This window comes from Adelges cooleyi, unplaced genomic scaffold (assembly GCF_023614345.1).
Source record: "Adelges cooleyi isolate 19-005CV unplaced genomic scaffold, UGA_ACOO_1.1 ACOO_flye_CR_arks_rails_tigmint_CR_PRNA_23, whole genome shotgun sequence".
In the NCBI taxonomy this organism is placed as follows: domain Eukaryota; kingdom Metazoa; phylum Arthropoda; class Insecta; order Hemiptera; family Adelgidae; genus Adelges; species Adelges cooleyi.
The window spans coordinates 309,525-331,837 of NW_026095893.1; the positions used below are offsets into that span (position 1 = coordinate 309,525).

The 22,313-nt window shown below is 29.5% G+C and overlaps 2 protein-coding genes across 4 annotated transcripts; both read right to left on the reverse strand.

Annotated features, from left to right (window-relative positions):
- Positions 1 to 1,617: 1,617 nt before the first annotated feature.
- Positions 1,618 to 14,040, reverse strand: LOC126835803 (zinc finger protein 28-like). Its single transcript, XM_050568628.1, has 5 exons — positions 13,830 to 14,040; positions 13,671 to 13,758; positions 12,317 to 12,433; positions 11,464 to 11,745; positions 1,618 to 2,020 (listed from the first exon to the last, which is right to left on the reverse strand). Exons 1-5 carry the CDS (start codon positions 13,849 to 13,851, stop codon positions 1,618 to 1,620), a joined length of 912 nt encoding a protein of 303 aa, XP_050424585.1. The 5' UTR covers positions 13,852 to 14,040.
- On the reverse strand, positions 7,997 to 21,759 carry LOC126835707 (zinc finger protein 845-like). Of its 3 annotated transcripts, none has more exons than XM_050568464.1 (5): positions 21,415 to 21,699; positions 21,253 to 21,340; positions 20,495 to 20,617; positions 19,066 to 19,328; positions 7,997 to 10,019 (listed from the first exon to the last, which is right to left on the reverse strand). In XM_050568464.1, exon 5 carries the CDS (start codon positions 10,007 to 10,009, stop codon positions 8,213 to 8,215), a length of 1,797 nt encoding a protein of 598 aa, XP_050424421.1. In that variant the 5' UTR covers positions 10,010 to 10,019; positions 19,066 to 19,328; positions 20,495 to 20,617; positions 21,253 to 21,340; positions 21,415 to 21,699; the 3' UTR covers positions 7,997 to 8,212. The 3 variants fall into 3 exon arrangements, with proteins under 3 accessions (XP_050424421.1, XP_050424422.1, XP_050424424.1); XM_050568465.1 differs by lacking the exon at positions 7,997 to 10,019 and adding an exon at positions 17,715 to 18,323 and having other exon boundaries at positions 21,415 to 21,739; XM_050568467.1 differs by lacking the exons at positions 7,997 to 10,019; positions 19,066 to 19,328 and adding an exon at positions 19,926 to 20,035 and having other exon boundaries at positions 21,415 to 21,759.
- Positions 21,760 to 22,313: the final 554 nt, after the last annotated feature.

The following is a 22,313-nucleotide window of genomic DNA, read 5'->3' on the forward strand; positions in this document are numbered from 1 at the left end:
TGTAGACTGTAAAATTTCAAATCTTCAAAAAATAGCTGTTAGTGTTTAGACTTTTTGATAACGTGAGATTTTTAGTATAAAAAAATAGTATAGATGTGAATGGGTAGTAAGTAAATGCAAAAAACAGAACGCACTAATAAACTTAATATTCACAATTTTAAACTACTACAAAAACAGAAAAAAACGTATTAACAAAACGTTGCCGAGTTGGCTAGATCTTTTCGGGACGATACAGAGATCTATGGACGATTATCCATAGAGTTTTTTCAATATTAATCACAACGTGTTCAATATGGACCTAGTATTATTATTATCATCTACACAAGTCACAACAATGTGTTACATTACATCAATGACAGCGGTTACCTAGGAACTCATTTTTATTGGTTATTAACAATATAGTTGGCAATATTTCTAGTTACATACATACATGAACGTTGTTAAATTAACACAAGTCCTAAAAACCAAAAACGGGCAAATACTAGAATAACAAAATCACACACCTTAATATTCTTTTGACTCTTATTGTTATTCCATGTAAACTTAACACAATATAGTTTTCTTAGTTCAAATAGTGTCTAAAATGTTCAATATTTACCTATTCTGAGTTCTTTCAAACACATATACCATCATTGACATTGCTCAAAGGCGAAGCCGAGTATAGTTACTATGTATTTTTATAAGGACAAATCTCGTTTCTTTTGGTGAGTCTAGCCCTACGATATTTTTAAATACAGATAAGGAATATTACACTAATTTTATTGAGAAAATCCAAAAAAATAAAGCAATGAATTATTATTAGTTAAATGTAAAAAAAAAAAGATATAAAGCTCTCGTCATATTTTTTTATTTAGCTGTAATGATACAAATAACACTAAAATTGAGTTATTACAAATAACAAAGTACACGGACAGTGCTAGTACATAATATTATAAAGTTCGATTAATTACATACATTATTTAATATAATTCATTGAACAAACAAAATGTAGTATAGACAAATTTACAACACGAATTAGATATTAAATAACGAGTACGCCAAAAAGTGTTTAAAATGCAGAGAAAGACACTTATCCAGTATGACTATTCTACTATTCTCCAACATGGTACCGTTTGTGTACAACCATGTTACTTCTTTGTCAGAAACCCTTGAAGCACACATTGCATTCGTATGGCAATTATCCAGTATGCACTCGTAGATGACTTACTAGTCTGGATTTTTTCGAAAACGATTTTAAACAAACGTCACACGTGTATGGTTTCTCTCCGGTATGAACACGTTTGTGTTGTACAAAGGAAGATGATTGATTAAAAGATTTTAAGCAAATGTTACATGTATACGGCTTTTCTCCAGTATGCACACGTTCATGTGATACCAGATTGGGTTTCGTCGTAAAAGCTTTAAACAAATGTTACATTTATACGGCTTTTCGCCAGTATGCAGGCGTACGTGTGTTACCAGACTGCATTTCACCGAAAAAGATTTTAAACAAACGTTACATTTGTTAGGCCTTTCTCCAGTATGCACGAGTTCGTGTTTTATAAGGTTTGACTTTTCATTAAAGTGCTTCAAGCACACAACACATTTGTATGGCTTTTCCTCCAGTATGCACGTCGTTTATCCGTGTTGTGTACCTAAATATGGATTTTGCTCGAGCAAACGATTTAAAGAGCACACATCACACTTGTATGGCTTTTCCCCAGTATGCACCCGTCCGTGTGTTACCAGAGTGGACTTATCCGTAAACGATTTTAGGCACACATCACACTTGTATGGTTTCTCTCCAGAATGAACTCGTTTGTGTACTGTGAGATTGTATCTTGCCATAAAAGATTTTAAACAAACATCACACTTATAAGGCTTTTCTCCAGTATGGACACGTTTATGTTGGGTAAGGTGTGAATTTCTAGAAAACGATTTTAAACACACATCACATATAAGTGTGTTTGCTTGCTCTTTGGGTTTTGTTTGTGCCAGTTGATCATTTACTCCAGTCTCATTCGCTTCATTGTTAATTTCACTAGAACAAACATAACAGTGCAATGTAAATGAATAGTTAGAAAAATGTATTATAATATCGGTTTAAATTGTTTTCATAATATTAATATATTTTGTCTTATATTTAGTAAGTAAACTAATATACACAATTTAGGGCAGGAGTGTAGTATTATCTAAATCTGTCCGCATTTTCCAACCGCACTTCCCCTCCTATCCTAAGTTTTAAACTCTTACACTTTTTGCTTTTAGTTGTCTCCTAATTATTCTACATATTATCATTTTACCCTGTCTACATTTTTTTATTCTCTTATTGCCACTAATCACTTTCCTTCTCTTCTTGCTAAGCATGAAACCTATCATAAGTTTTTATTATTATTAATATTAACTAATTTATAATTAATTCATCCGTAAGAGTAAAAATATCATATTTTTTAAGAAGAATGTTAGTATGTAAACCTCTTTATAGATTTATCTTTGGGTTTTTTATAATAAGGCATTTAATATCTAAGTACAGTTTTTTTTTTTGTTACAAAGGGTCGATGTGTTTATAGAATTTATAAATACTTTGGTTGATGATTAATATACAATTATTTTCTAATCCTATTCTGCCATTTGACATAAGGTAATTACAATCTACAAAATACTACTAGTCTTCTCAGACTTCTCATATACATTTTTTATATAAGTTTATATATATAAGTATATATATATTTATATAAGTTTTTAAAAAAAAAATCATTAGTATGGGTGGTAGTAGCCTTATTAAAATTATTCTAATTTTTGTTTTCACATATTTTATTCTAAATTTGAAATCTATTGTTCATAATAAAATATTTAAAAGCAAAATTGTTTTTGAGAGTTTTAAAAAAATGTCACCTCACCTGAGTATATTTCTGGCAAATGTTTTATGACTACTTTTTCTAGTTGCGGTGTTCAAGTCACCACGTCGTAAAAACAATGAGTAACAAATATATTCAGTGCATTGTTTGTTATTATTATTAGGTTAAACGATATGTTTATACCGGGTGGTACTTTTAACGCATAACGCCAGTTTTCTCTCAAAATGATTAATATTTTGTAAGTTTTCTTTTTGAAAATATTTTTGTTTATGCTAACACCATTAAAAAGAGTCTTTATACAACAATTTAATTATGATCTTTATGAATAATTTAATTAATTATTTGAAAGAAATAAACAAGTCTATCACACTTTCAATATGTTTTCCTCAGTGTAGTTAATATAACAAGATGCTATACGACCACTATACTCAAGAACACACAATATAAGGAATGGAAATTTGAATAGAGTCGCATATATTAGACCACGGTTGCATGGAATCCACGAACACCGTTAATATCAATTTTGACTCGGCTAAGACGTATTACTTTATAACAGAAATAAAAAATTAAAAGATTTAGGATAAGTTATTACTTACAAAGTCGCCCGACCAGGAAACGTGCGAGGATAAGATTAAAAGTTAAAACTGTTAGTTAAAATTATCAATGAGATTGTGCATATCGAACACAGTTAAATATTGAAGTATGGACCACTGTTAAAAATGCACAATCTTATTTCTAAAGATCAAAATATGACTTTAATAAATCTCCCCGGGTATTTCTGCTATCTTTCTCCATATTACCTCAAGATACCCCAAGAGGTCCCTTACGCATTTTATTATATGCTCAACTAATTATTTTTTACTATTCACGTGTTTATATTAACCTTAAAATGTTTGTTTATAATGCCCATATTGTTTTAAGGAATTATTAAATAATTAACCCTTAATATTACTTAGTAAATCGCTAAATTAATATTCTTATGTTTCTGATTTAAAAAAATGTCACCTCACCTGAGTATATTTCTGGCAAATGTTTTTTCGACAAATTTTTCTGGTTGCGGTGTTCATATCATGTGATTCTGTTTTGTGATGGTCTATAAGCCTTTTGGATGTAAATATTTTGTTACACTCGTTGCAAACAAACCACTGTATTGAGTAGGAACCATCCTTTGCCGTTATCTCATCCAAAAGCAAATTTTTTTCAATTTCCACAACAGTTTCGAGGCGACAACCATTTACTACATCTATTTCTTCAACTTTCACTTTAGGCTCGTTGCACGGTTCTTTAACACTAAAAACAATGTAAAACAATGAGTAACAAGTATATTCAGTGCCTGGATTAAGTATTATTATTAGATTAAACAATATGTTTATACCGAGTGATTCTTTTAATGTCTAACACCAGTTTTCTCTCAAAATGATTAATATTTTGTAAGTTTTTTTTTGAAAACTACAATATTAAACAATAGTCAAATTTGTATCTTTTTTAGTTTAGCTTTGGGTTCATTGCATGATTTTTAAATACTAAAAAAGATGTAATTTAAAGTGTAATTGATATAATAACTGCCCAGGATAGGTTGTTCACGGTTAAACAATATATATATATATATATATATATATATAGGTAGATATACATATACATATTATATAAATGGAAGTGTTTTTAAGTGAATTCGCGTTTATGGTGGTAGATAGCTTTTGGTAACATACCGATCATAGGAAAGTTTGGTCGCGTTCGCTTTGCGTTGGTGGGTGTTAGAGGCAAAAATATGTAAGGTAAGTAGTCGGGCTCAATTCTATACTTGAGATTATGATGATTTATGATTTCTGTATTTAAAAATTCATTTTTTTATAACTAAATACATGAATAAACTTGAATCAATAGCTACAATTGTATGCAGAAGACCCAAGTGATACATTTATTTTCTGATATATTGTACACAAGTTATAACCTCAAGAACAAGATCTTTGAATTCACAATTCACAGTTTGAATAATCTATATTAGAATCGACAAAAGTATACAATGTAGCCTTCAGCAACCAATGCAAACTCTCCTTTCTCTAAGAAAAAAAATAGGCATATTCCAAAACCCCGGCGAAGCCAGTATATATACTAGTTGCCCTTTGCCAATTTTTAAAAGTAAACAAAGTTCTGCAATAGTATTTTAAAATAATTAAATTTAATAGAATGTGGTAATTGAACTTTCTATTCTAATACACAGGCAATGTCGGGTCGGGACAGCTTGTAATAATATAAATAATAATAACATTGTCAATGTCTTAATTGAATAAACACTGTAAATATTTTACTTGGTAACTTCTGAGTTCAAAGGACCTTTGAATTAAAGAAAATGTTATTGCTATAATAATAATTTTACTCTTTTCATAGGTACCGAGATAAAATTGATGAAAAATATGTAAAGCTAACTTTAAAACACTATTATACTTCTAAAAAATCTCCTAAGTCAAATATCCAGAAAAAAAATGAATACCCAAGTTTAAACTCATCATCATCATGTAGTACAACAGGCTTTGAATGCGCAATGATAACATTGTAAGATAGTTTCTTGACAACTTCGCTGTTGGGATGGTTCGTCAGTCTGTCACTGTAGAGGAGTAACGTTTTCTTTTCACAAACCAACTGCTTGCTTGCAAATAGTACCGCAAGACCAAATGTCAAACCAGCGATAATAAATGCTAACCCACATAACCCGCTCTGCCATTAGACCATCTCAAAAACTAATAAAATAGCAAAACACTCCTATGGTTGTTTAACTTATACATTAAGTAGTGATAATGGTTTTTAATGATTTTTTTATCACTATTTACCTTAAAATGAACTCAGTTGTGACGTTAGTCTATTGTATTTCAGTTTGAACGAAAATCTAACCCTATCAAAACGGTCAAAACAAATAATAATTACTTGCTCTAAAACTCATTATAAAGTTTCGAAACAACTATCACGGTTTAATATGAAATTTTAATATTCTGCCATAGAACATTTTAAAAACTATTAATATGGCAAAACAACTCCAATGATAGTTTAACTAATAAATTTAGTATTAATAGCTGATTTTTTTTTTATCACTATTTACCTTAAAATGAACTCAGTTGTGACATTGAGTCTTATTGTATTTCAGTTTGAACAAAAAAAACCCCTTTCAAAACGGTCATAAGAAATAAAAATTACTTGCTCTAAAACTTATAATAAAATGTCGACACAACTATCAGTTAAATATCAAATTTTTATTGTGAAAATCGCTTTTAATTTTAATTTTTCCGTTTACCTTGAAAAACTCATTTGTGAGGTTTGATCTATTGTACTTTCATTTGCTTGTTCTGTGATCACACTTTTTTTCGTTTTTTCGCCCATAACTAGACAGAATAAAATATTTATTATGATGACTGTTATTTAAAATAATTTAATTAGAAAATATTATACTTTACCTGGATATGGTCGACATCATAATTCCCGTAGTTTGAATTGTTATCATTTTATTATAATTAAAATAGTATTTAAAGTATATTTAAATACACTGTAATGAATCCAAATACAGTTAACAAAAAAAGTCAAAACAATTAGTTGAAAAAAATTATTATTCGCCAGCATGTTAGGAAAAAAACATAACAAATAGTAAATGATAAGAGAAAAAACAGAATAATATATGATAACATTTCTGTTGCCATGGCGTTGGCGTATGTTTTGCTGCCAGTTTGGTAACTTCCAAGGTGGATTTTTGAACTATCATACTAAAAACGTATAGTGGCTCGTCAGCATACTTAAATAAATATTAATTGTTCTATATTAAGATTATGTAATGTCATTATTTATTATGCAATTTTATTTTATTGTTTTTTTTTTAAATCACATTATCTATGATATAGTTAGGGATAACACCACCTCTCCCAAATTGCATACATTACCACTACACTAACCATTTTTTTCCATTGTACACTTTTTCCCAACGATCTATTTGTTATGAGTTGTGAGAATATGAGATCCCCTAAACTTGGTTTGGTAATTGCATAAATTACCAATTTGTTGATTTGTGAATTAATTTTTTTTTAATTTTAGCATGGCCGTTTTTGGGGGGGGGGAGGGGAGGGAACAAGGGAATTTTCCTCACACTACGAATTTCGATTTCGATTATATATTTTTTACTTAAATAAATAGTCGATAAGAAATTTTCGTTATTTTCGCCTTATACAAATTGTAATTTAATAAAACTGTACGTGTAAAATACTATTGCAGTGTACCTTCGAGAATAATATTATCGATTATGGATTATAAACAAGGCCATAGTACAAAATTCAATATTAGAACTGGCGGGAACGGCGTTGTAACACAGAACACTTCAGTACCTACACTGTTTAATAGGTACATATTGTTATACTTGATGGCATGATCTTAAGACTTTTTAATAAATTCTAAAATTATGAAAACTTCAATACGTTTTGTGCATTTAAGTGTACTTCTGTAACAAAGTACCTAACCTTTAGAAAATAATTTTATGTATTTTAAATATTGTTATACATGTGTTTTATAACAATGCGTCCTTTGTTTTATATAAATTTGATAGTGCTTGATATACAAACAGGAGTTGGCAAAAATTACAATTAATCACATTAGCCCTTTTGAGATCCCTAACACTACAATATAAGGTAGTCCCTAGTCCACCTCGCGTTAACATTTTTTTTTTCTTGAGACTGCGCTTAACAAAATTCGTATTTACCACTTGGATTGTTCTTATTTGTATAATAAAAGAAAAGTACAATAATTCACCCTTCTAGGCCAACCCTAAGTGGTTGCTAAAGATAAATTTTCTCCTACATAATTTTTATAAAGAAAAGGTATTTTTTATAATATATTAAACTAAAATGGGAAAAAAACAATTTAATGTTAGATAACAGATTAAATCTGTCATAGTATACTCTTCAGACTTATCAAATTTTTTTTTATACATATTCTGAAATCTGATAATTTCACTTTCATTATACCTCAACTAATTGCTGCATTTTAATAAAGATAGTCTAAGCTTGCAGAATCCTTTTTCTAAAGAGTATGCAATTAAAAATTGTAAGAAAATTACTATTTTCTATTTAGTTATTACGCATAGGTCAGTCATAGTATATTATATTAAAAACATTTGAATTATGATACAATAATGTGTAAAATTCCATACCATGTAAAAATATACATCATACGAATAAATCTTGAAATATTATATTAGTCAGTATAATTCATTAAACAAACAAAATGTAGTACAGAAAAATGTACAATACAATTTAATAAAAATCTAAAAGCTGTTTTTTTTTTATAAAATAGTCTAAAAAAATGTTTATATTATATATCGGAGAAGACACTCAGCTGTATGACTATTCTCCACCATGGGTCCGTTTGTGTTTTACCATGTTGGTTCTTTGGGAAAAGCGCTTAGAGCATATATCGCATTCGTAAGGCTTTTCACCAGAATGTAAGCGGTTGTGAATTCTGAGGGAAGATTGATCCACAAATGATTGTAGACATACATCACACTTGTATGGCTTTTCTCCAGTATGCGCGCGTTCATGTACTACCAAAGCGGATTTCACCGAAAACAATTTTAAACAAACATCACACTTATAAGGTTTTTCTCCAGTATGCACACGTTCATGTGATACCAGATTGGGTTTCGTCGTAAAAGACTTTAAACAAATGTTACATTTATACGGCTTCTCGCCAGTATGCAGGCGTACGTGTGTTACCAGACTGGATTTCACCGAAAAAGATTTTAAACAAACGTCACACTTGTAAGGCTTTTCTCCAGTATGCACGAGTTTGTGTTTTATAAGGGCTGACTTTTCATTAAAGTGCTTCAAGCACACAACACATTTGTAGGGCTTTTCTCCAGTATGCACGCGTTTATGTGTTGCTAATATGGATTTTGTGACAAACGATTTTAAACACACATCACACTTGTATGGTTTCACTCCAGAATGAACGCGTTTGTGTACTGTGAGGTAGTCTCTTATCATAAAAGATTTTAAACAAACATCACACTTGTAAGGCTTTTCTCCAGAATGAACTCGTTTGTGTACTGTGAGATTGTATCTTGACACAAAACATTTCAAGCAAACATCACACTTGTAAGGCTTTTCTCCAGTATGGGCACGTTTATGTTGTATAAGGTGAGGACTTTGTTTAAAACACATTAGACACACATCACATTTAAACGGCTTCTCGCCAGTATGTATGCGTTCGTGTGCTACCAGACTGCATTTCACCGAAAAAGATTTTAAACAAACGTCACACTTGTAAGGCCTTTCTCCAGTATGCACGAGTTTGTGTTTTGTAAGGCTTGTTACATGATTAAAGTGCTTTAAGCACACAATACATTTGTAGGGCTTTTCTCCAGTATGCACGCGTACATGTGTTCCCAGACTGAATTTATTCGAAAACGATTTTAAACAAACGTCACATTTGTAAGGCTTTTCTCCAGTATGCAGGCGTCCGTGTGTTACCAGACTGGATTTCGCCGAAAAAGATTTAAGGCACACGTCACACTTGTATGGCTTTTCCCCAGTATGCGCTCGTCCGTGTGATACCAGACTGGATTTCCTCAAAAAAGATCTAAGGCACATATCACACTTGTATGGCTTTTCCCCAGTATGCGCTCGTCCGTGTGATACCAGACTGGATTTCGTCGAAAAAGATCTAAGGCACATATCACACTTATAAGGCTTTTCTCCGGTATGGAAACGTTTATGTATTGTAAGGTATGAATTTCTAGAAAACGATTTTAAACAAACATCACACTTGTAGTGCTTTTCCCCAGTATGAACACTTTTATGACTTGTCAGAATGGACCTTTGTGAAAACGATTTTAAACACACGTCACATGAGTATGGTTTCTCTCCAGAATGAATCCGTTTGTGTACTGTGAGGTAAGATCTTTTCGTAAAAGATTTTAAACATATATCACACTTGTTAGGCTGTTCTCCCGTACGCATGCGTTTGTTTTTTCCTAGTAAAGGATTGATCGTTGACGTGTTGTGGAATTTTAATATGTGACGGATTATTTGCCTTTTAGTAAAAAACAATTTTTTACACAAATCACATACAAATGTGTTTGATTGCTCTTTGGTTTTTGTTTGTGCCAGTTGATCATTTACTTCAGTCTCATTCGCTTCCATGTTAATTTCACTAGAACAAACATTACAGTGCAATGTAAATGAATAGTTAGAAAAATATATTATAATATCGGTTTAAATTGTTTTCATAATAATATATTTTGTCTTATATTTAGTAAGTATAACTAATATACACAATCTAAAGCAGCAAAATTAAAGTATTTATTTTAGCGAAAATGCATTAGTGCGTAGTCCTTATACAAAGTGATCAACTCATTGTGAACCACTCAATATCTCACTGGGTTTAGGAATTTAATTTTTTCTTTACATAGTTTTTTTTTATGCAATGTGACTTCAATTTTTCACAATATTTTTTGTTTTTACTTTCATTCCAATTTAGTTTTTTTGATAGTCTTTTTTGAAACTTAACTGGTAACGAATACATTTCATTAACTTTTTAAATATTAATAATGTACTAAAAATGTTGACTTGTCAATAACCAGTTTTAGATAACTATTTTTGAAGTTATTGGAGTTTAGTTATTCAAGTTTAGGCAGGAGGAAAGGTGGAATAGTATTGTTTAAATCTGCGCGCATTTCCCAAACGCACTTCTCCTCCCATCCTAAATTTTAAACTATTATAACTTATAAATAGTTATCCTAAACTGGTTTTCGACCATTTAAACTTGTTTGTACATTATTATCAATTCAAAAGTTTAATGGGTTCTATCAAAAAACTAAGTTGGAGGGGGTAAAACAAAAAAAATTGTGAGACATTGAGATCACATTGTATAAAAACATTATGGAAAAAAAAAATTATTAATTAAGCCCAGTGAGTATATCACCCTGTATGTTATCTACCTACACTAGCTCTTAATTTATAAATAATCCTTTTTTTTAAAACAATTACACTTTTTGCTTTTAGTTGTCTCCAAATTATTTTATTACATTTTTGAAGGAGAAAATGTTTGACCGAATATATAGGGCATGCTACATAAACAACGATTAAGCCGGTTAGGAGATAACAAACAAAAAATCTAGACATAAAAAAATTAATGAATAAATACAATTAGTTCTTTAATCTCCTCATCAAAACTAAAATTATATTAATTTTATTTTAAACATACTAATATGCGTTACTAAGAGTTAAAACTATTATCAATATTAAAAAAATTAATTAATATAACACTTATAGGGTATGCTACATAAAAAAAACGATTTAGCCATTTAAGAGATAACAAACTAAAATTATATTCATTTTATTGTAAACATAATATGTGTTACTAAGGGTTAAAACTATTATTAATAATAACAAAAACGGCATCTATTAAGTAGAATTCTATTAAGTAGCCCTTTTTTTTTTTAAATCCACTGTCATTTGACAACGAGTAATTTACACTCTACAAAAAACAACTAGTCTTCTCATCTAGTACCATACAACTACCAAAAGACAACTTGTTTATTCCTAACATCAAGCAAAATTTTTTTGTATCAGTTTTTAAAAAAAATCTACCATACTTGTGTATATTTCTGTCAAATTTGTCTCGACAACTTTTTCTGGTTTCGGTGGTGTTCAAGTCATGTGATTCTGTTTTGTGGTGTTCCATAAGCCTTTTGGACGTAAATATTTTGTTACACTCGTTGCAAACAAACCACTGTATTGAGTAGGAATCATCCTTTGCCGTTATCTCATCCAAAAGCAAAATTTTTTCAATTTCCACAACAGTTTCGAGGCGACAACCATTTACTACATCTATTTCTTCAACTTTCACTTTAGGCTCGTTGCACGGTTCTTTAACACTAAAAACAATGTAAAACAATGAGTAACAAGTATATTCAGTGCCTGGATTAAGTATTATTATTAGATTAAACAGTATGTTTATACCGAGTGATTCTTTTAATGCCTAACACCAGTTTTCTCTCAAAATGATTAATATTTTGTAAGTTTTTTTTTTGAAAACTACAATATTAAACAATAGTCAAAATTGTATCTTTTTTAGTTTAGACTTTGGGTTCATTGCATGATTCTTTAATATTAAAAAAGGTGTAATTTAATATGTAATGGATATAATAACCGACTAAGATATGTTGTACCCGGTTAAACAGTATAATTTATATAAATATATATATATATATATATATCATAAACTGATTTTTAATAGTCAACTACAAAAGTATTTTAAAAATAATTAAATTTAATAGAATGTGCTACTTGAACTTGAAAAGCGTAATCGTATAACATACTACAAATATTATATATTTGTAGCTAGAAAAGTTTACAATGAATATTATACAGGGAGTGTAAACATAATGTATTCATTCAACCTGTATCAATTGACTTTTAAAAATGTACAGATTGTAAATATTTTACCTGATGAGTTCCGTGTTCAGCAGTTCTTTTTCTTCTTTTATTGTAATTGTGGGCTCGTAAAAACAACTATCAGTCCCTTCTATTTTTATTGGTGCCTCAATTTTTTCTTCATCAATGCTAAAAAAAATACATTTAAAAATTGGTCCGTGGTCTGAATTACTATATTATATGAAACTACAAATTACCTATCATAAAATGTGAAATTATTTAACACAACTGACCCGCTATGTATATTATTTGAGTGGCGGGACCCGTTTCCATGGCGTTTTTATGCGAATTCGCGTTTATGGTGGTAAATAGCTTTTGGTAACATCCCGATCATAGAAAAGTTTGGTCACGTTGGTTTTGCGTTGGTGGGTGTTAGAGCCAAAAATATGTAAGGTAAGTAGTCGGGCTAAATGCTGTATTTGAGATTATGATGATTAATAATTTCTGTGATGAGATCTTTGAACTTACAACTCAGAGTTTGAAAATTCTATAATAAAATCAGCAAAGGTAAACAATGTAGCCTTCAGCAACAAATGCTAACTCTCTGTTCTCTAAAATAAATAAAAAAATAAATAGGGAAATTGTATAGCCCCGTGCAAAGTCGGGGAATACAGCTAGTATATATACTAGTTGCCCTTTTGCAAAAGTTTTAATTGAAGAAAATGTTATAGCTATAAAAATCATTTTAATTTTTTCATAGGTACCAAGATAAAATAGATTAAAAACATGTAAAGCTAACTTGAAACTCTATTATACTTAAATCTCCCAAGTCAAATATCCGGTAAAAAAAAAATGAATACCTAATTTAATTAACCTAATTTTAAACTCATCATCATCATGTAGTTTAACAGGCCTTGAATGCGCAATGATAACATTGTAAGATAGTTTCGTGACAGCTTTGCTATTGGGATTGTTCGTCAGTCTGTCGCCGTAGAGGAGTAGCGTTTTCTTTTCACAAAAGAAAACCTACCTGCCTAGCAAATAGAACCACAAGACCAAATGTCAAACCAGCAATCATAAATGCTATAACACACATTACCCGCTCTGCCATGGACTATTTTAAAAACTAAAAATATAGCAAAAATACTACTATGATGGTTTAACTTATAAATTTAGTAGTGATAATAGCGTCTAATGACTTTTTTTTATCACTATTTACCTTAAAATATACTCAGTTGCGACGTTACATCTATTATATTTTCGGTTTGAACGAAAACCCCCATCAGAACGGTCAAAATAAATAATAATTACTTGCTCTAAAACTTATAATAATATGTCGATAAAACTATCACAGTTTAATATCAAATTTTTATTGTGAAAATCGCTTTTAATTTTACTTAACCTTGAAAAACTCATTTTACTTTACCTTGAAAAACTCATTTGTGAGGTTTGATCTATTGTACTTTCATTAGCTTGTTCTGTGATCACATTTTTTATCGATTTTTCGCCCATAACTAGACAGAATAAAATATTTATTATGATGACTGTTATTTAAAATAATTTATTCGAAAATATTATACTTCACCTGGATCTGGATTTGACATCATAATTCCCGTTGTCGGTATTGTTATAATTTTATTATAATTAAAATTGTATTTAAATGTATGTAATGAATCCAAATACAGTAAACAACAAAACTCAAAACTATTAGTTGAAAAAAATTATTATTCGTCTGCTTGTTAGTTGTTAGGAACAAATCAACAAAGTGTACTGTATACTGTATACTTACGATGTAGAGAAGATAAGGTGACGCCACTCCAACCAAATCAGTGGGTCAAGAAATTACGGCATTTTGGTAGTACAATTTTGTCACGTAGATAGCGCCACCATTCGCCCGGAGGCCGACTTTTACATGGAGCTAATAGGGTTTTTTTACATATTATTATACGTTACTGTCATTTTTATTACTAAATAAAAATATATTACATGTAATTTTATTTGATTACAGGACTATAGATTATATATTATTTTAAAAACCACAATATTCGTATATGTAGTCTAATTAAATGTACTATTTATTCTAATTCCTATTCCACAAAATACGTTTATAGTCGAACGATGACTATCCTTTTATAACAATATATGAAATTATTCTATACGATGTATAATATAATAACACGTATTATGTACAAGAAAAAATTTTCCTCAACCCCTCCCTCCCCCTTCCTATATCGAATTTTAAGCACCAGAGAAGTTTTTTCAAATTGAGTTTATAGTTGTTGAAGGCCTAAAGAATAATTCGTTGTAAAGAACAACGAAATTTCTGGACTTACAGTTCCGAAGATATTTTAATTCTTACTTAGGTAGCCGCAATTCCCCTTAACACTCAATAATTAAAATATAATTATTAAATTATTATTTATTTACTTCAAGTTCTAAATTACTTCAGAGAGTAACATTGTAACAGTTATATAATAAATACCTATAATATATTACTTAAAACACAATTTTTTTTGGCTCTGGGGTGTTTAAACCCGAACCCTTCCCCTGTAATACACCACTGTACATAACAATACATTCTTTCCGATTATTTTAATTTACCCCCGAAAAATAATTTGCATCACAAATAATTGTTTATATTTTGTGTCTACATAATAAACCGCGGCATATATAATTATAAAATACTGTTGTTCTTATTCATTTTTACAAATAACATTCATTGACTAATGTAGATCTTTTAGATTTATAATTTATTGGCAATATTTGCTCTACTATAGTTTTATTCTATTACTCTGATCTAGAATTTAGAAATTATGACCATGTATACTAATGACTAATTAGTATTGGAATACTACTTTATATTAGTAGAGTAGCTAAAATAATAAAATAAATAACTGTGCTGGGACAAAGACTAGATCAGAATAAATTTAATTTAATTAATTATGAAAGCTATATTCTAGTGCTAATATTTACTTTAATGCCGTTAAAAAACACAGTTTTCGCAATTAAAAAGTTAACAAAATAATTACTTATTACTAAATAAGACAATAAAAATAATAAAAACTCCAAATAAAGAATAATTAACATAAAAATAAAAAATAAAACGTTTATTGTCCATAAGCCGCATAGAAAATATCGGCCTCCGGGCGAATGGTGGCGCCACCTGTACAGCGAAGCTGAACTACCAAAATGCCTGAAGCATTCGACCCTAGATTTTTACTGATAAGAAGTTGAGTGGTGTCACCTTATCTTCTCTACATCGTGATCGTGTGTATACTATATAAAATATGATAAAAGAAAAACCAGAATAATATATTATGATAACATTTTTGTTGCCATGGCGTTGGCGTATGTTTTGCTGCTTGATATATTATCCTAAATTTTTATTAGTATTTCATTTGTTTATTATAATAAATGTAAAAAAATTATAAAAATGTCTGTACGCTTTACGCATTTGGGTGTACGTTTGTAATAAAGTACGTTAGTAAATATTTTTTGTGTTTTAGACGTATTGTTAACAAATACTGGTGTTACAGTTACCTAGTATTTTTGATTAAAATGATCTCTTAATTTTTACCGATTTAGTAAAATTTCTAATATATAAACAAGAGTTGTTAAAATTTACAATTATTGATGACATTAGCCCTTTCGAGATCCCTAGCTCAAGTCCAAGTTCTGCTTCTTGATATATTTTTTTTTTGCATTTGATTAACATGGTTAGGTTCACAGCAAAGAAGGTTCTATTTTAATGATTAATCATTTATTTGTTTAACTTGTGTAACACGTACAAACTTTATTTTTGTATAAAACTAAAAACATGCGTTTCTAAATCGGTCAAAAAGTTTTTAAAAATTATCCGATTTATATTAGGAAAAAAAATTGCACGCTGATGGTTACAAAACGCACGGCCACTTTAAGGCGGTCACGGCTAGTATACGTTTCGCAGTCGACAAAAAATACATAATTTTATTGTTTATAAGGACCTAGTATTAATATTGTCTTCACAATAATGTAATATATTACATCAATGACAATGGTTACCTGGGAACAAATTTTATTTGATATTTATATGTTCACTTGCACACATGCATGAGCGTTTTTGAATGAACACAAGTCCTAACAACCCAAAATGTGCAAAATACTAGAATTATAAAATTACACACCTTAATATTCTTTTTATTAATATTGTTATTCCATGTAAAATTAACACAATATATTTTCTTAGTTCAAAAAGTGTTTAAGATGTTCTATATTTATTCTGAACTCTTCCAAAATATCTTTGACGTTGCTCCAAGGCGAAGCTGAGTATAGGTATCATATATTTTAACAAGGATAAATCTCGTTTCTTTTTGCGGGTCAAGACCTATGATAGTTTTATGTACAGATAAGAATTAATATTACACTAATTTTATTGAGAAACCCCAAACAATTAAAGCAATGAATTATTATTAGTTTACAAGTAAAGTTCTTGTTTTTTTTTTTTTTATTTAGTTGTAGTGATACAAATAACACTAAAATTTAATTATTACAGATAACAAAGTGCACAGGACAGTGCTAGTATATATTATAACGTTTGATTAATAATACAACATAAATTAGTTAATATAAATCATTAAACAAACAATTTAAATTTGTAAGAAAATTACTATTTTCTAGTTATAATGGCCAAAAAAGTGCACGAGTCAGTCCTAGTATGTTATAACATTTGACTTATGATAGAATAATGTGTAAAATATCAAACCTTGTAAACATATACATTAAACGAAAAAATCTTAAAGTAATACATTAGTTAATATAATTCATTGAACAAACAAAATGTAGTATAGACAAATTCAAAACACAAATAAGATAATGAATGACTAAAAAGTATGACTGTTCTATTGTCCAACATGGGCTCGTTTGTGTAAAACGTTGTTGTTTTATTGTGCAAAAGCCTTAAAGCACACATTGCATTCGTATGGTTTCTCTCCAGAATGAACCCGTTTGTGTACTGTGAGGTAAGATCTTGTCGTAAAAGATTTTAAACAAATGTCACACTTATAAGGCTTTTCTCCAGTATGAACACGTTCATGTAGTGCAAAGTGTTGTCGTATACAGTATTAACTCGATACGCACAACGTGATACCTTTTAAAGATGTTATACTAGGATCCTTTAAGGTTGATCAAAGCCAATGCCCAGCCGTTTAAACCTTCCGGAACTATACTTCAGCCAGACGACTAACCCACACTAAGTAGTAATCAACCAGACGCCTAATACGGGTTTAATCGTAATTAAGGCCCATTTTCAATTATACCTAGTGCAAGATTAATGACTATTTCCGTAAGTATAGAACTTTAAAGAATAAAGACTATTTGCAATTTTGATCACTAAAAAGGTTGTCCTAGCACACGATATTTAAAAGGTAAACTTTAACTCTTAAAAATGAGACACCAAAAGGTAACGTTAATAAATAAATACGCAAGTCGAAAATATACTTAAGAAATAAAGTATAATGGCACAAAACAACAGTCGATACAATAAGTTCTCCACCTAGTTAATGCTAAGCGGAGAGACCTTCCCCGGGCCAAGCCCAAGAGAGTGCTCTTGACATCACAATTTGTACGGCTTTAAATAATAGAAATAAATATAATTTTCGCTGTATACACATTTTAACTGTTTGCCATTTGGCCTAGATACATTGCTTAGTTTCATAATTGTATTATAATAATAATACTATTTTCCTCGCTCCTACTACAGTGTGATTTTCTAGAAAACGATTTTAAACACACATCACATGTGTATGGCCATTCATTATTATGGACATGTTTGTGTAGTACAAGTTGAGTTTTTGAAGTACAACACTTGGCGCACACATCACACTTGTAAGGCTGTTCTCCTGTATGCACGCATTTGTTTTTTCCTAGTAAAGGATTGATCGTTGACGTGTTGTGGAATTTAAATATGTGACGGATTATTTGCCTTTTAGTAAAAAACAATTTTTTACACAAATCACATATAAATGTGTTTGATTGCTCTTTGGTTTTTGTTTGTGCCAGTTGATCATTTACTTCGGTCTCATTCGCTTCCATGTCAATTTCACTAGACCAAACATAACAGTGCAATGTAAATGAATAGTTAAAAAAATTTATTATAATATGTTTTCATAATAATATATTTTGTCTTATATTTAGTAAGTATAACTAATATAATAATGTATTTAGGAATATTGGGTACTTCTGTTATAGTCTTACTCTAAATGTACAGAAAGAACGCTTAAATAAGTGAAATAAAGAAAAAGGGTTTCCTCCCCCTTGACGAATAGGTTTTTAATTTTTTTTTCTTTAACAAAATATTGTATTGTTTTTTTTTTAGCTAGACATTTGACATTTAGTTAGATACTTAGCATATTTAACTATTTCGGATATTTTTAGACGTTATTTTGATATAAAAAAATGTAATCTTGTAGAGTGTTTTATTACATTTATGAAGGAGAAAATGTTTGACCAAACATATAGGGTATGCTACATAAAAAAAACGATTTAGCCATTTAAGAAATAACAAACTAAAATTATATTAATTTTATTTTAAACATAATATGTGTTACTAAGGGTTAAAACTATTATTAATAATAACAAAATCGGCATCTATTAAGTAGAATTCTATTAAGTAGCCCTTTTTTTTTTTAAATCCACTGTCATTTGACAACGAGTAATTTACACTCTACAAAAAAAAAACAATAGTCTTCTCATCTAGAAGACCATACGACTACCAAAAGACAACTTGATTATTCCTAACATCAAGCAAAATTCTTGTATTAGTTTTTAAAAAAAATCTACCACACCTGTGTATATTTCTGTCAAATTTGTCTCGACAACTTTTTCTGATTTCGGTGGTGTTCAAGTCATGTGATTCTGGCTTTTGGATGTAAATATTTTGTTACACTCGTTGCAAACAAACCACTGATTTGTGTAGAAATCATCCTTTGCCGTTATCTCATCCAAAAGCAAATTTTTTTCAATTTCCACAACAGTTTAGAAGCGACAACCATTTACTACATCTATTTCTTCGACTTTCACTTTGGGCTTGTTGCACGGTTCTTTAACACTAAAAACAATGTAAAACAATGTGTTACAAGCATATTTAACGCTCAGGTTAAGAAATATTAGGTTATACAATTTATTTATACATCCGTACCTCAAAATTATTCAAAAAAAAAAAAATTTAATTTCTCAGTTTTTTAGTTCAACTAGATTTAAATTTCACGCCCGATTCACTGATCTACATTATACAACATTTGGACTTTAAGTTCATCCATTTAAATTAATTACTAAGTAAATAGTTTAATATTTTTCTTTCTCCCGTAAAATTTAATTGTGGCATAATACACTTTTGCTCTGGGGTACGAATATATATCAAACAAGATGGCAACTGTAATAGCTAACTTAGCTGGCCTCAGCTAATGTTTATGAGTGGACAAAATTCTAGAAAAGTTCAAAAGAAAATAATTTAAAAATTATTAAATTAAATATAAAGTGTTATTGGAACTTGAATGGCGGTATCTCTTCAACTTGTTAACCATATAGAGCGGTGAAAAATATTTGCTGTGACATATGAACAGCAAATATTTTGATCATTAAAATTTTAAAACATTAAAACTAAAAAAAAAACAACTACACAAGTTACCACGATCGGTCCATTTGGGTTGAGGACGACCGCACCACTAATCCAAGTCAGTTACCAATTGACACTTTTCAAGTGATCATGAACAAGGAGGAATTTATAAATTTAGCTACTGTGGCAGTTTATATGTCCTTAAAAAAATAAAACGGATAATCAAATGGCAGAAAGGGTGGCTTTCAGCTAGACAATGTTTAAGTCATTTGCATTTGCTTCAAGAACTTTTCTTCAAAGAACTTCTCCTTATTATATGACACTGGAACGATGAAAGCTTTTTATGAACAGTTTCCCTATTGGCGTTAGGGTATTTAAGAAAAAAATAAAAAATTTCTAGTATTTCAACGAAGGCTTGATTTCTTACATAATTTTTCATCATCGTTCAGTGTCAGTCATTGTTTTTTAGACATTTTATAGAATTTAAATAATTCATATTTTGCCATGAAACAGGGGTAATTTTTTTGCTTTTAATTAAAATAAACTAAATTTGAATGTATATTTGTACCTAGGAAAATTTACAACGAGTACTACACGGGGAGTGTAAACATAATTTATTCAACCAGTCTTAATTGAATTAATAATATTAAATATTTTACTTGGTTTCTTCCGAGTTTGAAGGATTATTTCTCTCTGCTACAAATATCATAGTTCCGTTGTCACAATCATATGTTTCATCTATTTCAATTTTCACATTTGACTCTTTTATTACTTCATCGATACTAAAACATTGAAACGCAATTGATTTAAAAAATTGTGAAAGATTTCATTTTAACAATATGTTCTAAGTTAGGGTTTAACAAAGTATTGTAGAACAAGATACAATAAATTATATAACTCCCATTAACCATTACAATGAGACAATGATCTAACTAAAGAACTATAAGGTATCATAGCTACGTAAAATGAGAAATATATCTTATGCATATTTTGTTAAAATCAAATCACTTTTTTCAGATACCGAGAAAAAATAGATTGAAAATATGTAAAGCTAATTTAATATACGCTATCATACTTTTAGAAAACCAGTAAAAAATCCCATCAGATACTTAGTAAAAAAAAAATAAATAAATACCCAAAGTTAAGAGTTAAACAGACGTAAGGCACAATGCTATCATCGTCAAATAGTTCCTTATCAAATTCACTTTCAGCAAGGTTTTTCACTGTTGAGCGGGATAGACTTTTCTTTTCACAAGACGATTACCATTTGAATAAAAAATCCCAATGGGCACGGTCGGGGAAAAAAACCAATTACCCGCTCTATTACTCAGAATAAAACTCGTATGTCAAAACTACTGCTATCGTGTTTTATTTTAAAATTGTTAATAGTCGAAATAGCTTTGTATTTTTCTTTTACCTTGAAAAACTCAATTGTGAGGTTTGATCCGTTGTACTTTCATTTGCTTGTTCTGTGATCGCACTTTTTTTCGACTTTTCACTCATAACTAAACAGAATAAAATACTTATTATGGTGGACTGTTATTTAACAAAAAAGTAATCCGAAAATATTATACTTCACCTGGACCTGGAATCGACATCATAATTCCCGTAGTCTGTATTGTTATAATTATATTACTTATTACAATTCTATTTAAAGTAGATTAAAATACCCTGTAATTAATTCAAATACAGTATAATAACACAACTATTAGTAAAAAAAAAATATATTATTCGTCCGTCGGCATGTTAGCAACAAAATATAAGAAATAATAAATGATAAGAGAAAAACCAGTACATTTGTGATAACATTTCTGTTGCCATGGCGCTGGCGTATGTCTTGCTGCCAGTTCGGTATTTCAAAGGGGTAAATCACTATGAAGTGCTTTTTAAAATGATGTGTTGATTTTTCGATTATTTTTTTATTAAATCGGTTGACTTGACTCTGTTAGAATATTTTTTTTTATCTTTTTTAAAAAAATTTCTAAAATGATTAAAATATGTTTTGCACAATTTAGCGTACTTCTGTCAGAAAAGTACCTTTAGTAAATGTTATGTATTTTAACGAGAACGGTTTCACAGTGAATATGTACCTTAAATAATGCACCCTTTGTTTTTTACTGATTAAGTTTTAAATGCTTGATGTACATACAAAAAGTTATTAAAATTACAATTGGCTCTTTTGAGATCCAATCAGATCTATCGTTATAGAGTATACCGATATAATTTGGAAACGTCCAAAGACTTAAAATAATTGAAGACCGATTTATAATTTTTACATAAATGTACATCATCTCTGATCGTAACCTATTACAATATTTTAAAGGGAAAGATTTGATTGAAAATCATGTTTTTAGTTTTCATAACACCATTACATAAATATAAATCCATTTTTTTTTCTTCAAATTTGTAAGGATGATGGCAGAGAATAAAAAATGGAGAAATCTTACATTTTAATACTTATACAGAATTTTTGTTTTT

Bases quoted from the DNA above. Each gene is read 5' to 3' on its own strand.
- LOC126835803 (XM_050568628.1), bottom strand. From the start codon at position 13,851: ATGATGTCAAATCCAGATCCAG. The intron at 13,759-13,829 runs GTGAAGTATAAT...TATTCTGTCTAG, and splicing joins GATGTCAAATCCAGATCCAG to TTATGGGCGAAAAATCGATA. The intron at 2,021-11,463 runs GTATGGTAGATT...TGTTTGTTCTAG, and splicing joins TTTGACAGAAATATACACAA to TGAAATTAACAATGAAGCGA.
- LOC126835707 (XM_050568464.1), bottom strand. From the start codon at position 10,009: ATGGAAGCGAATGAGACTGAAGTAAATGATCAACTGGCACAAACAAAA.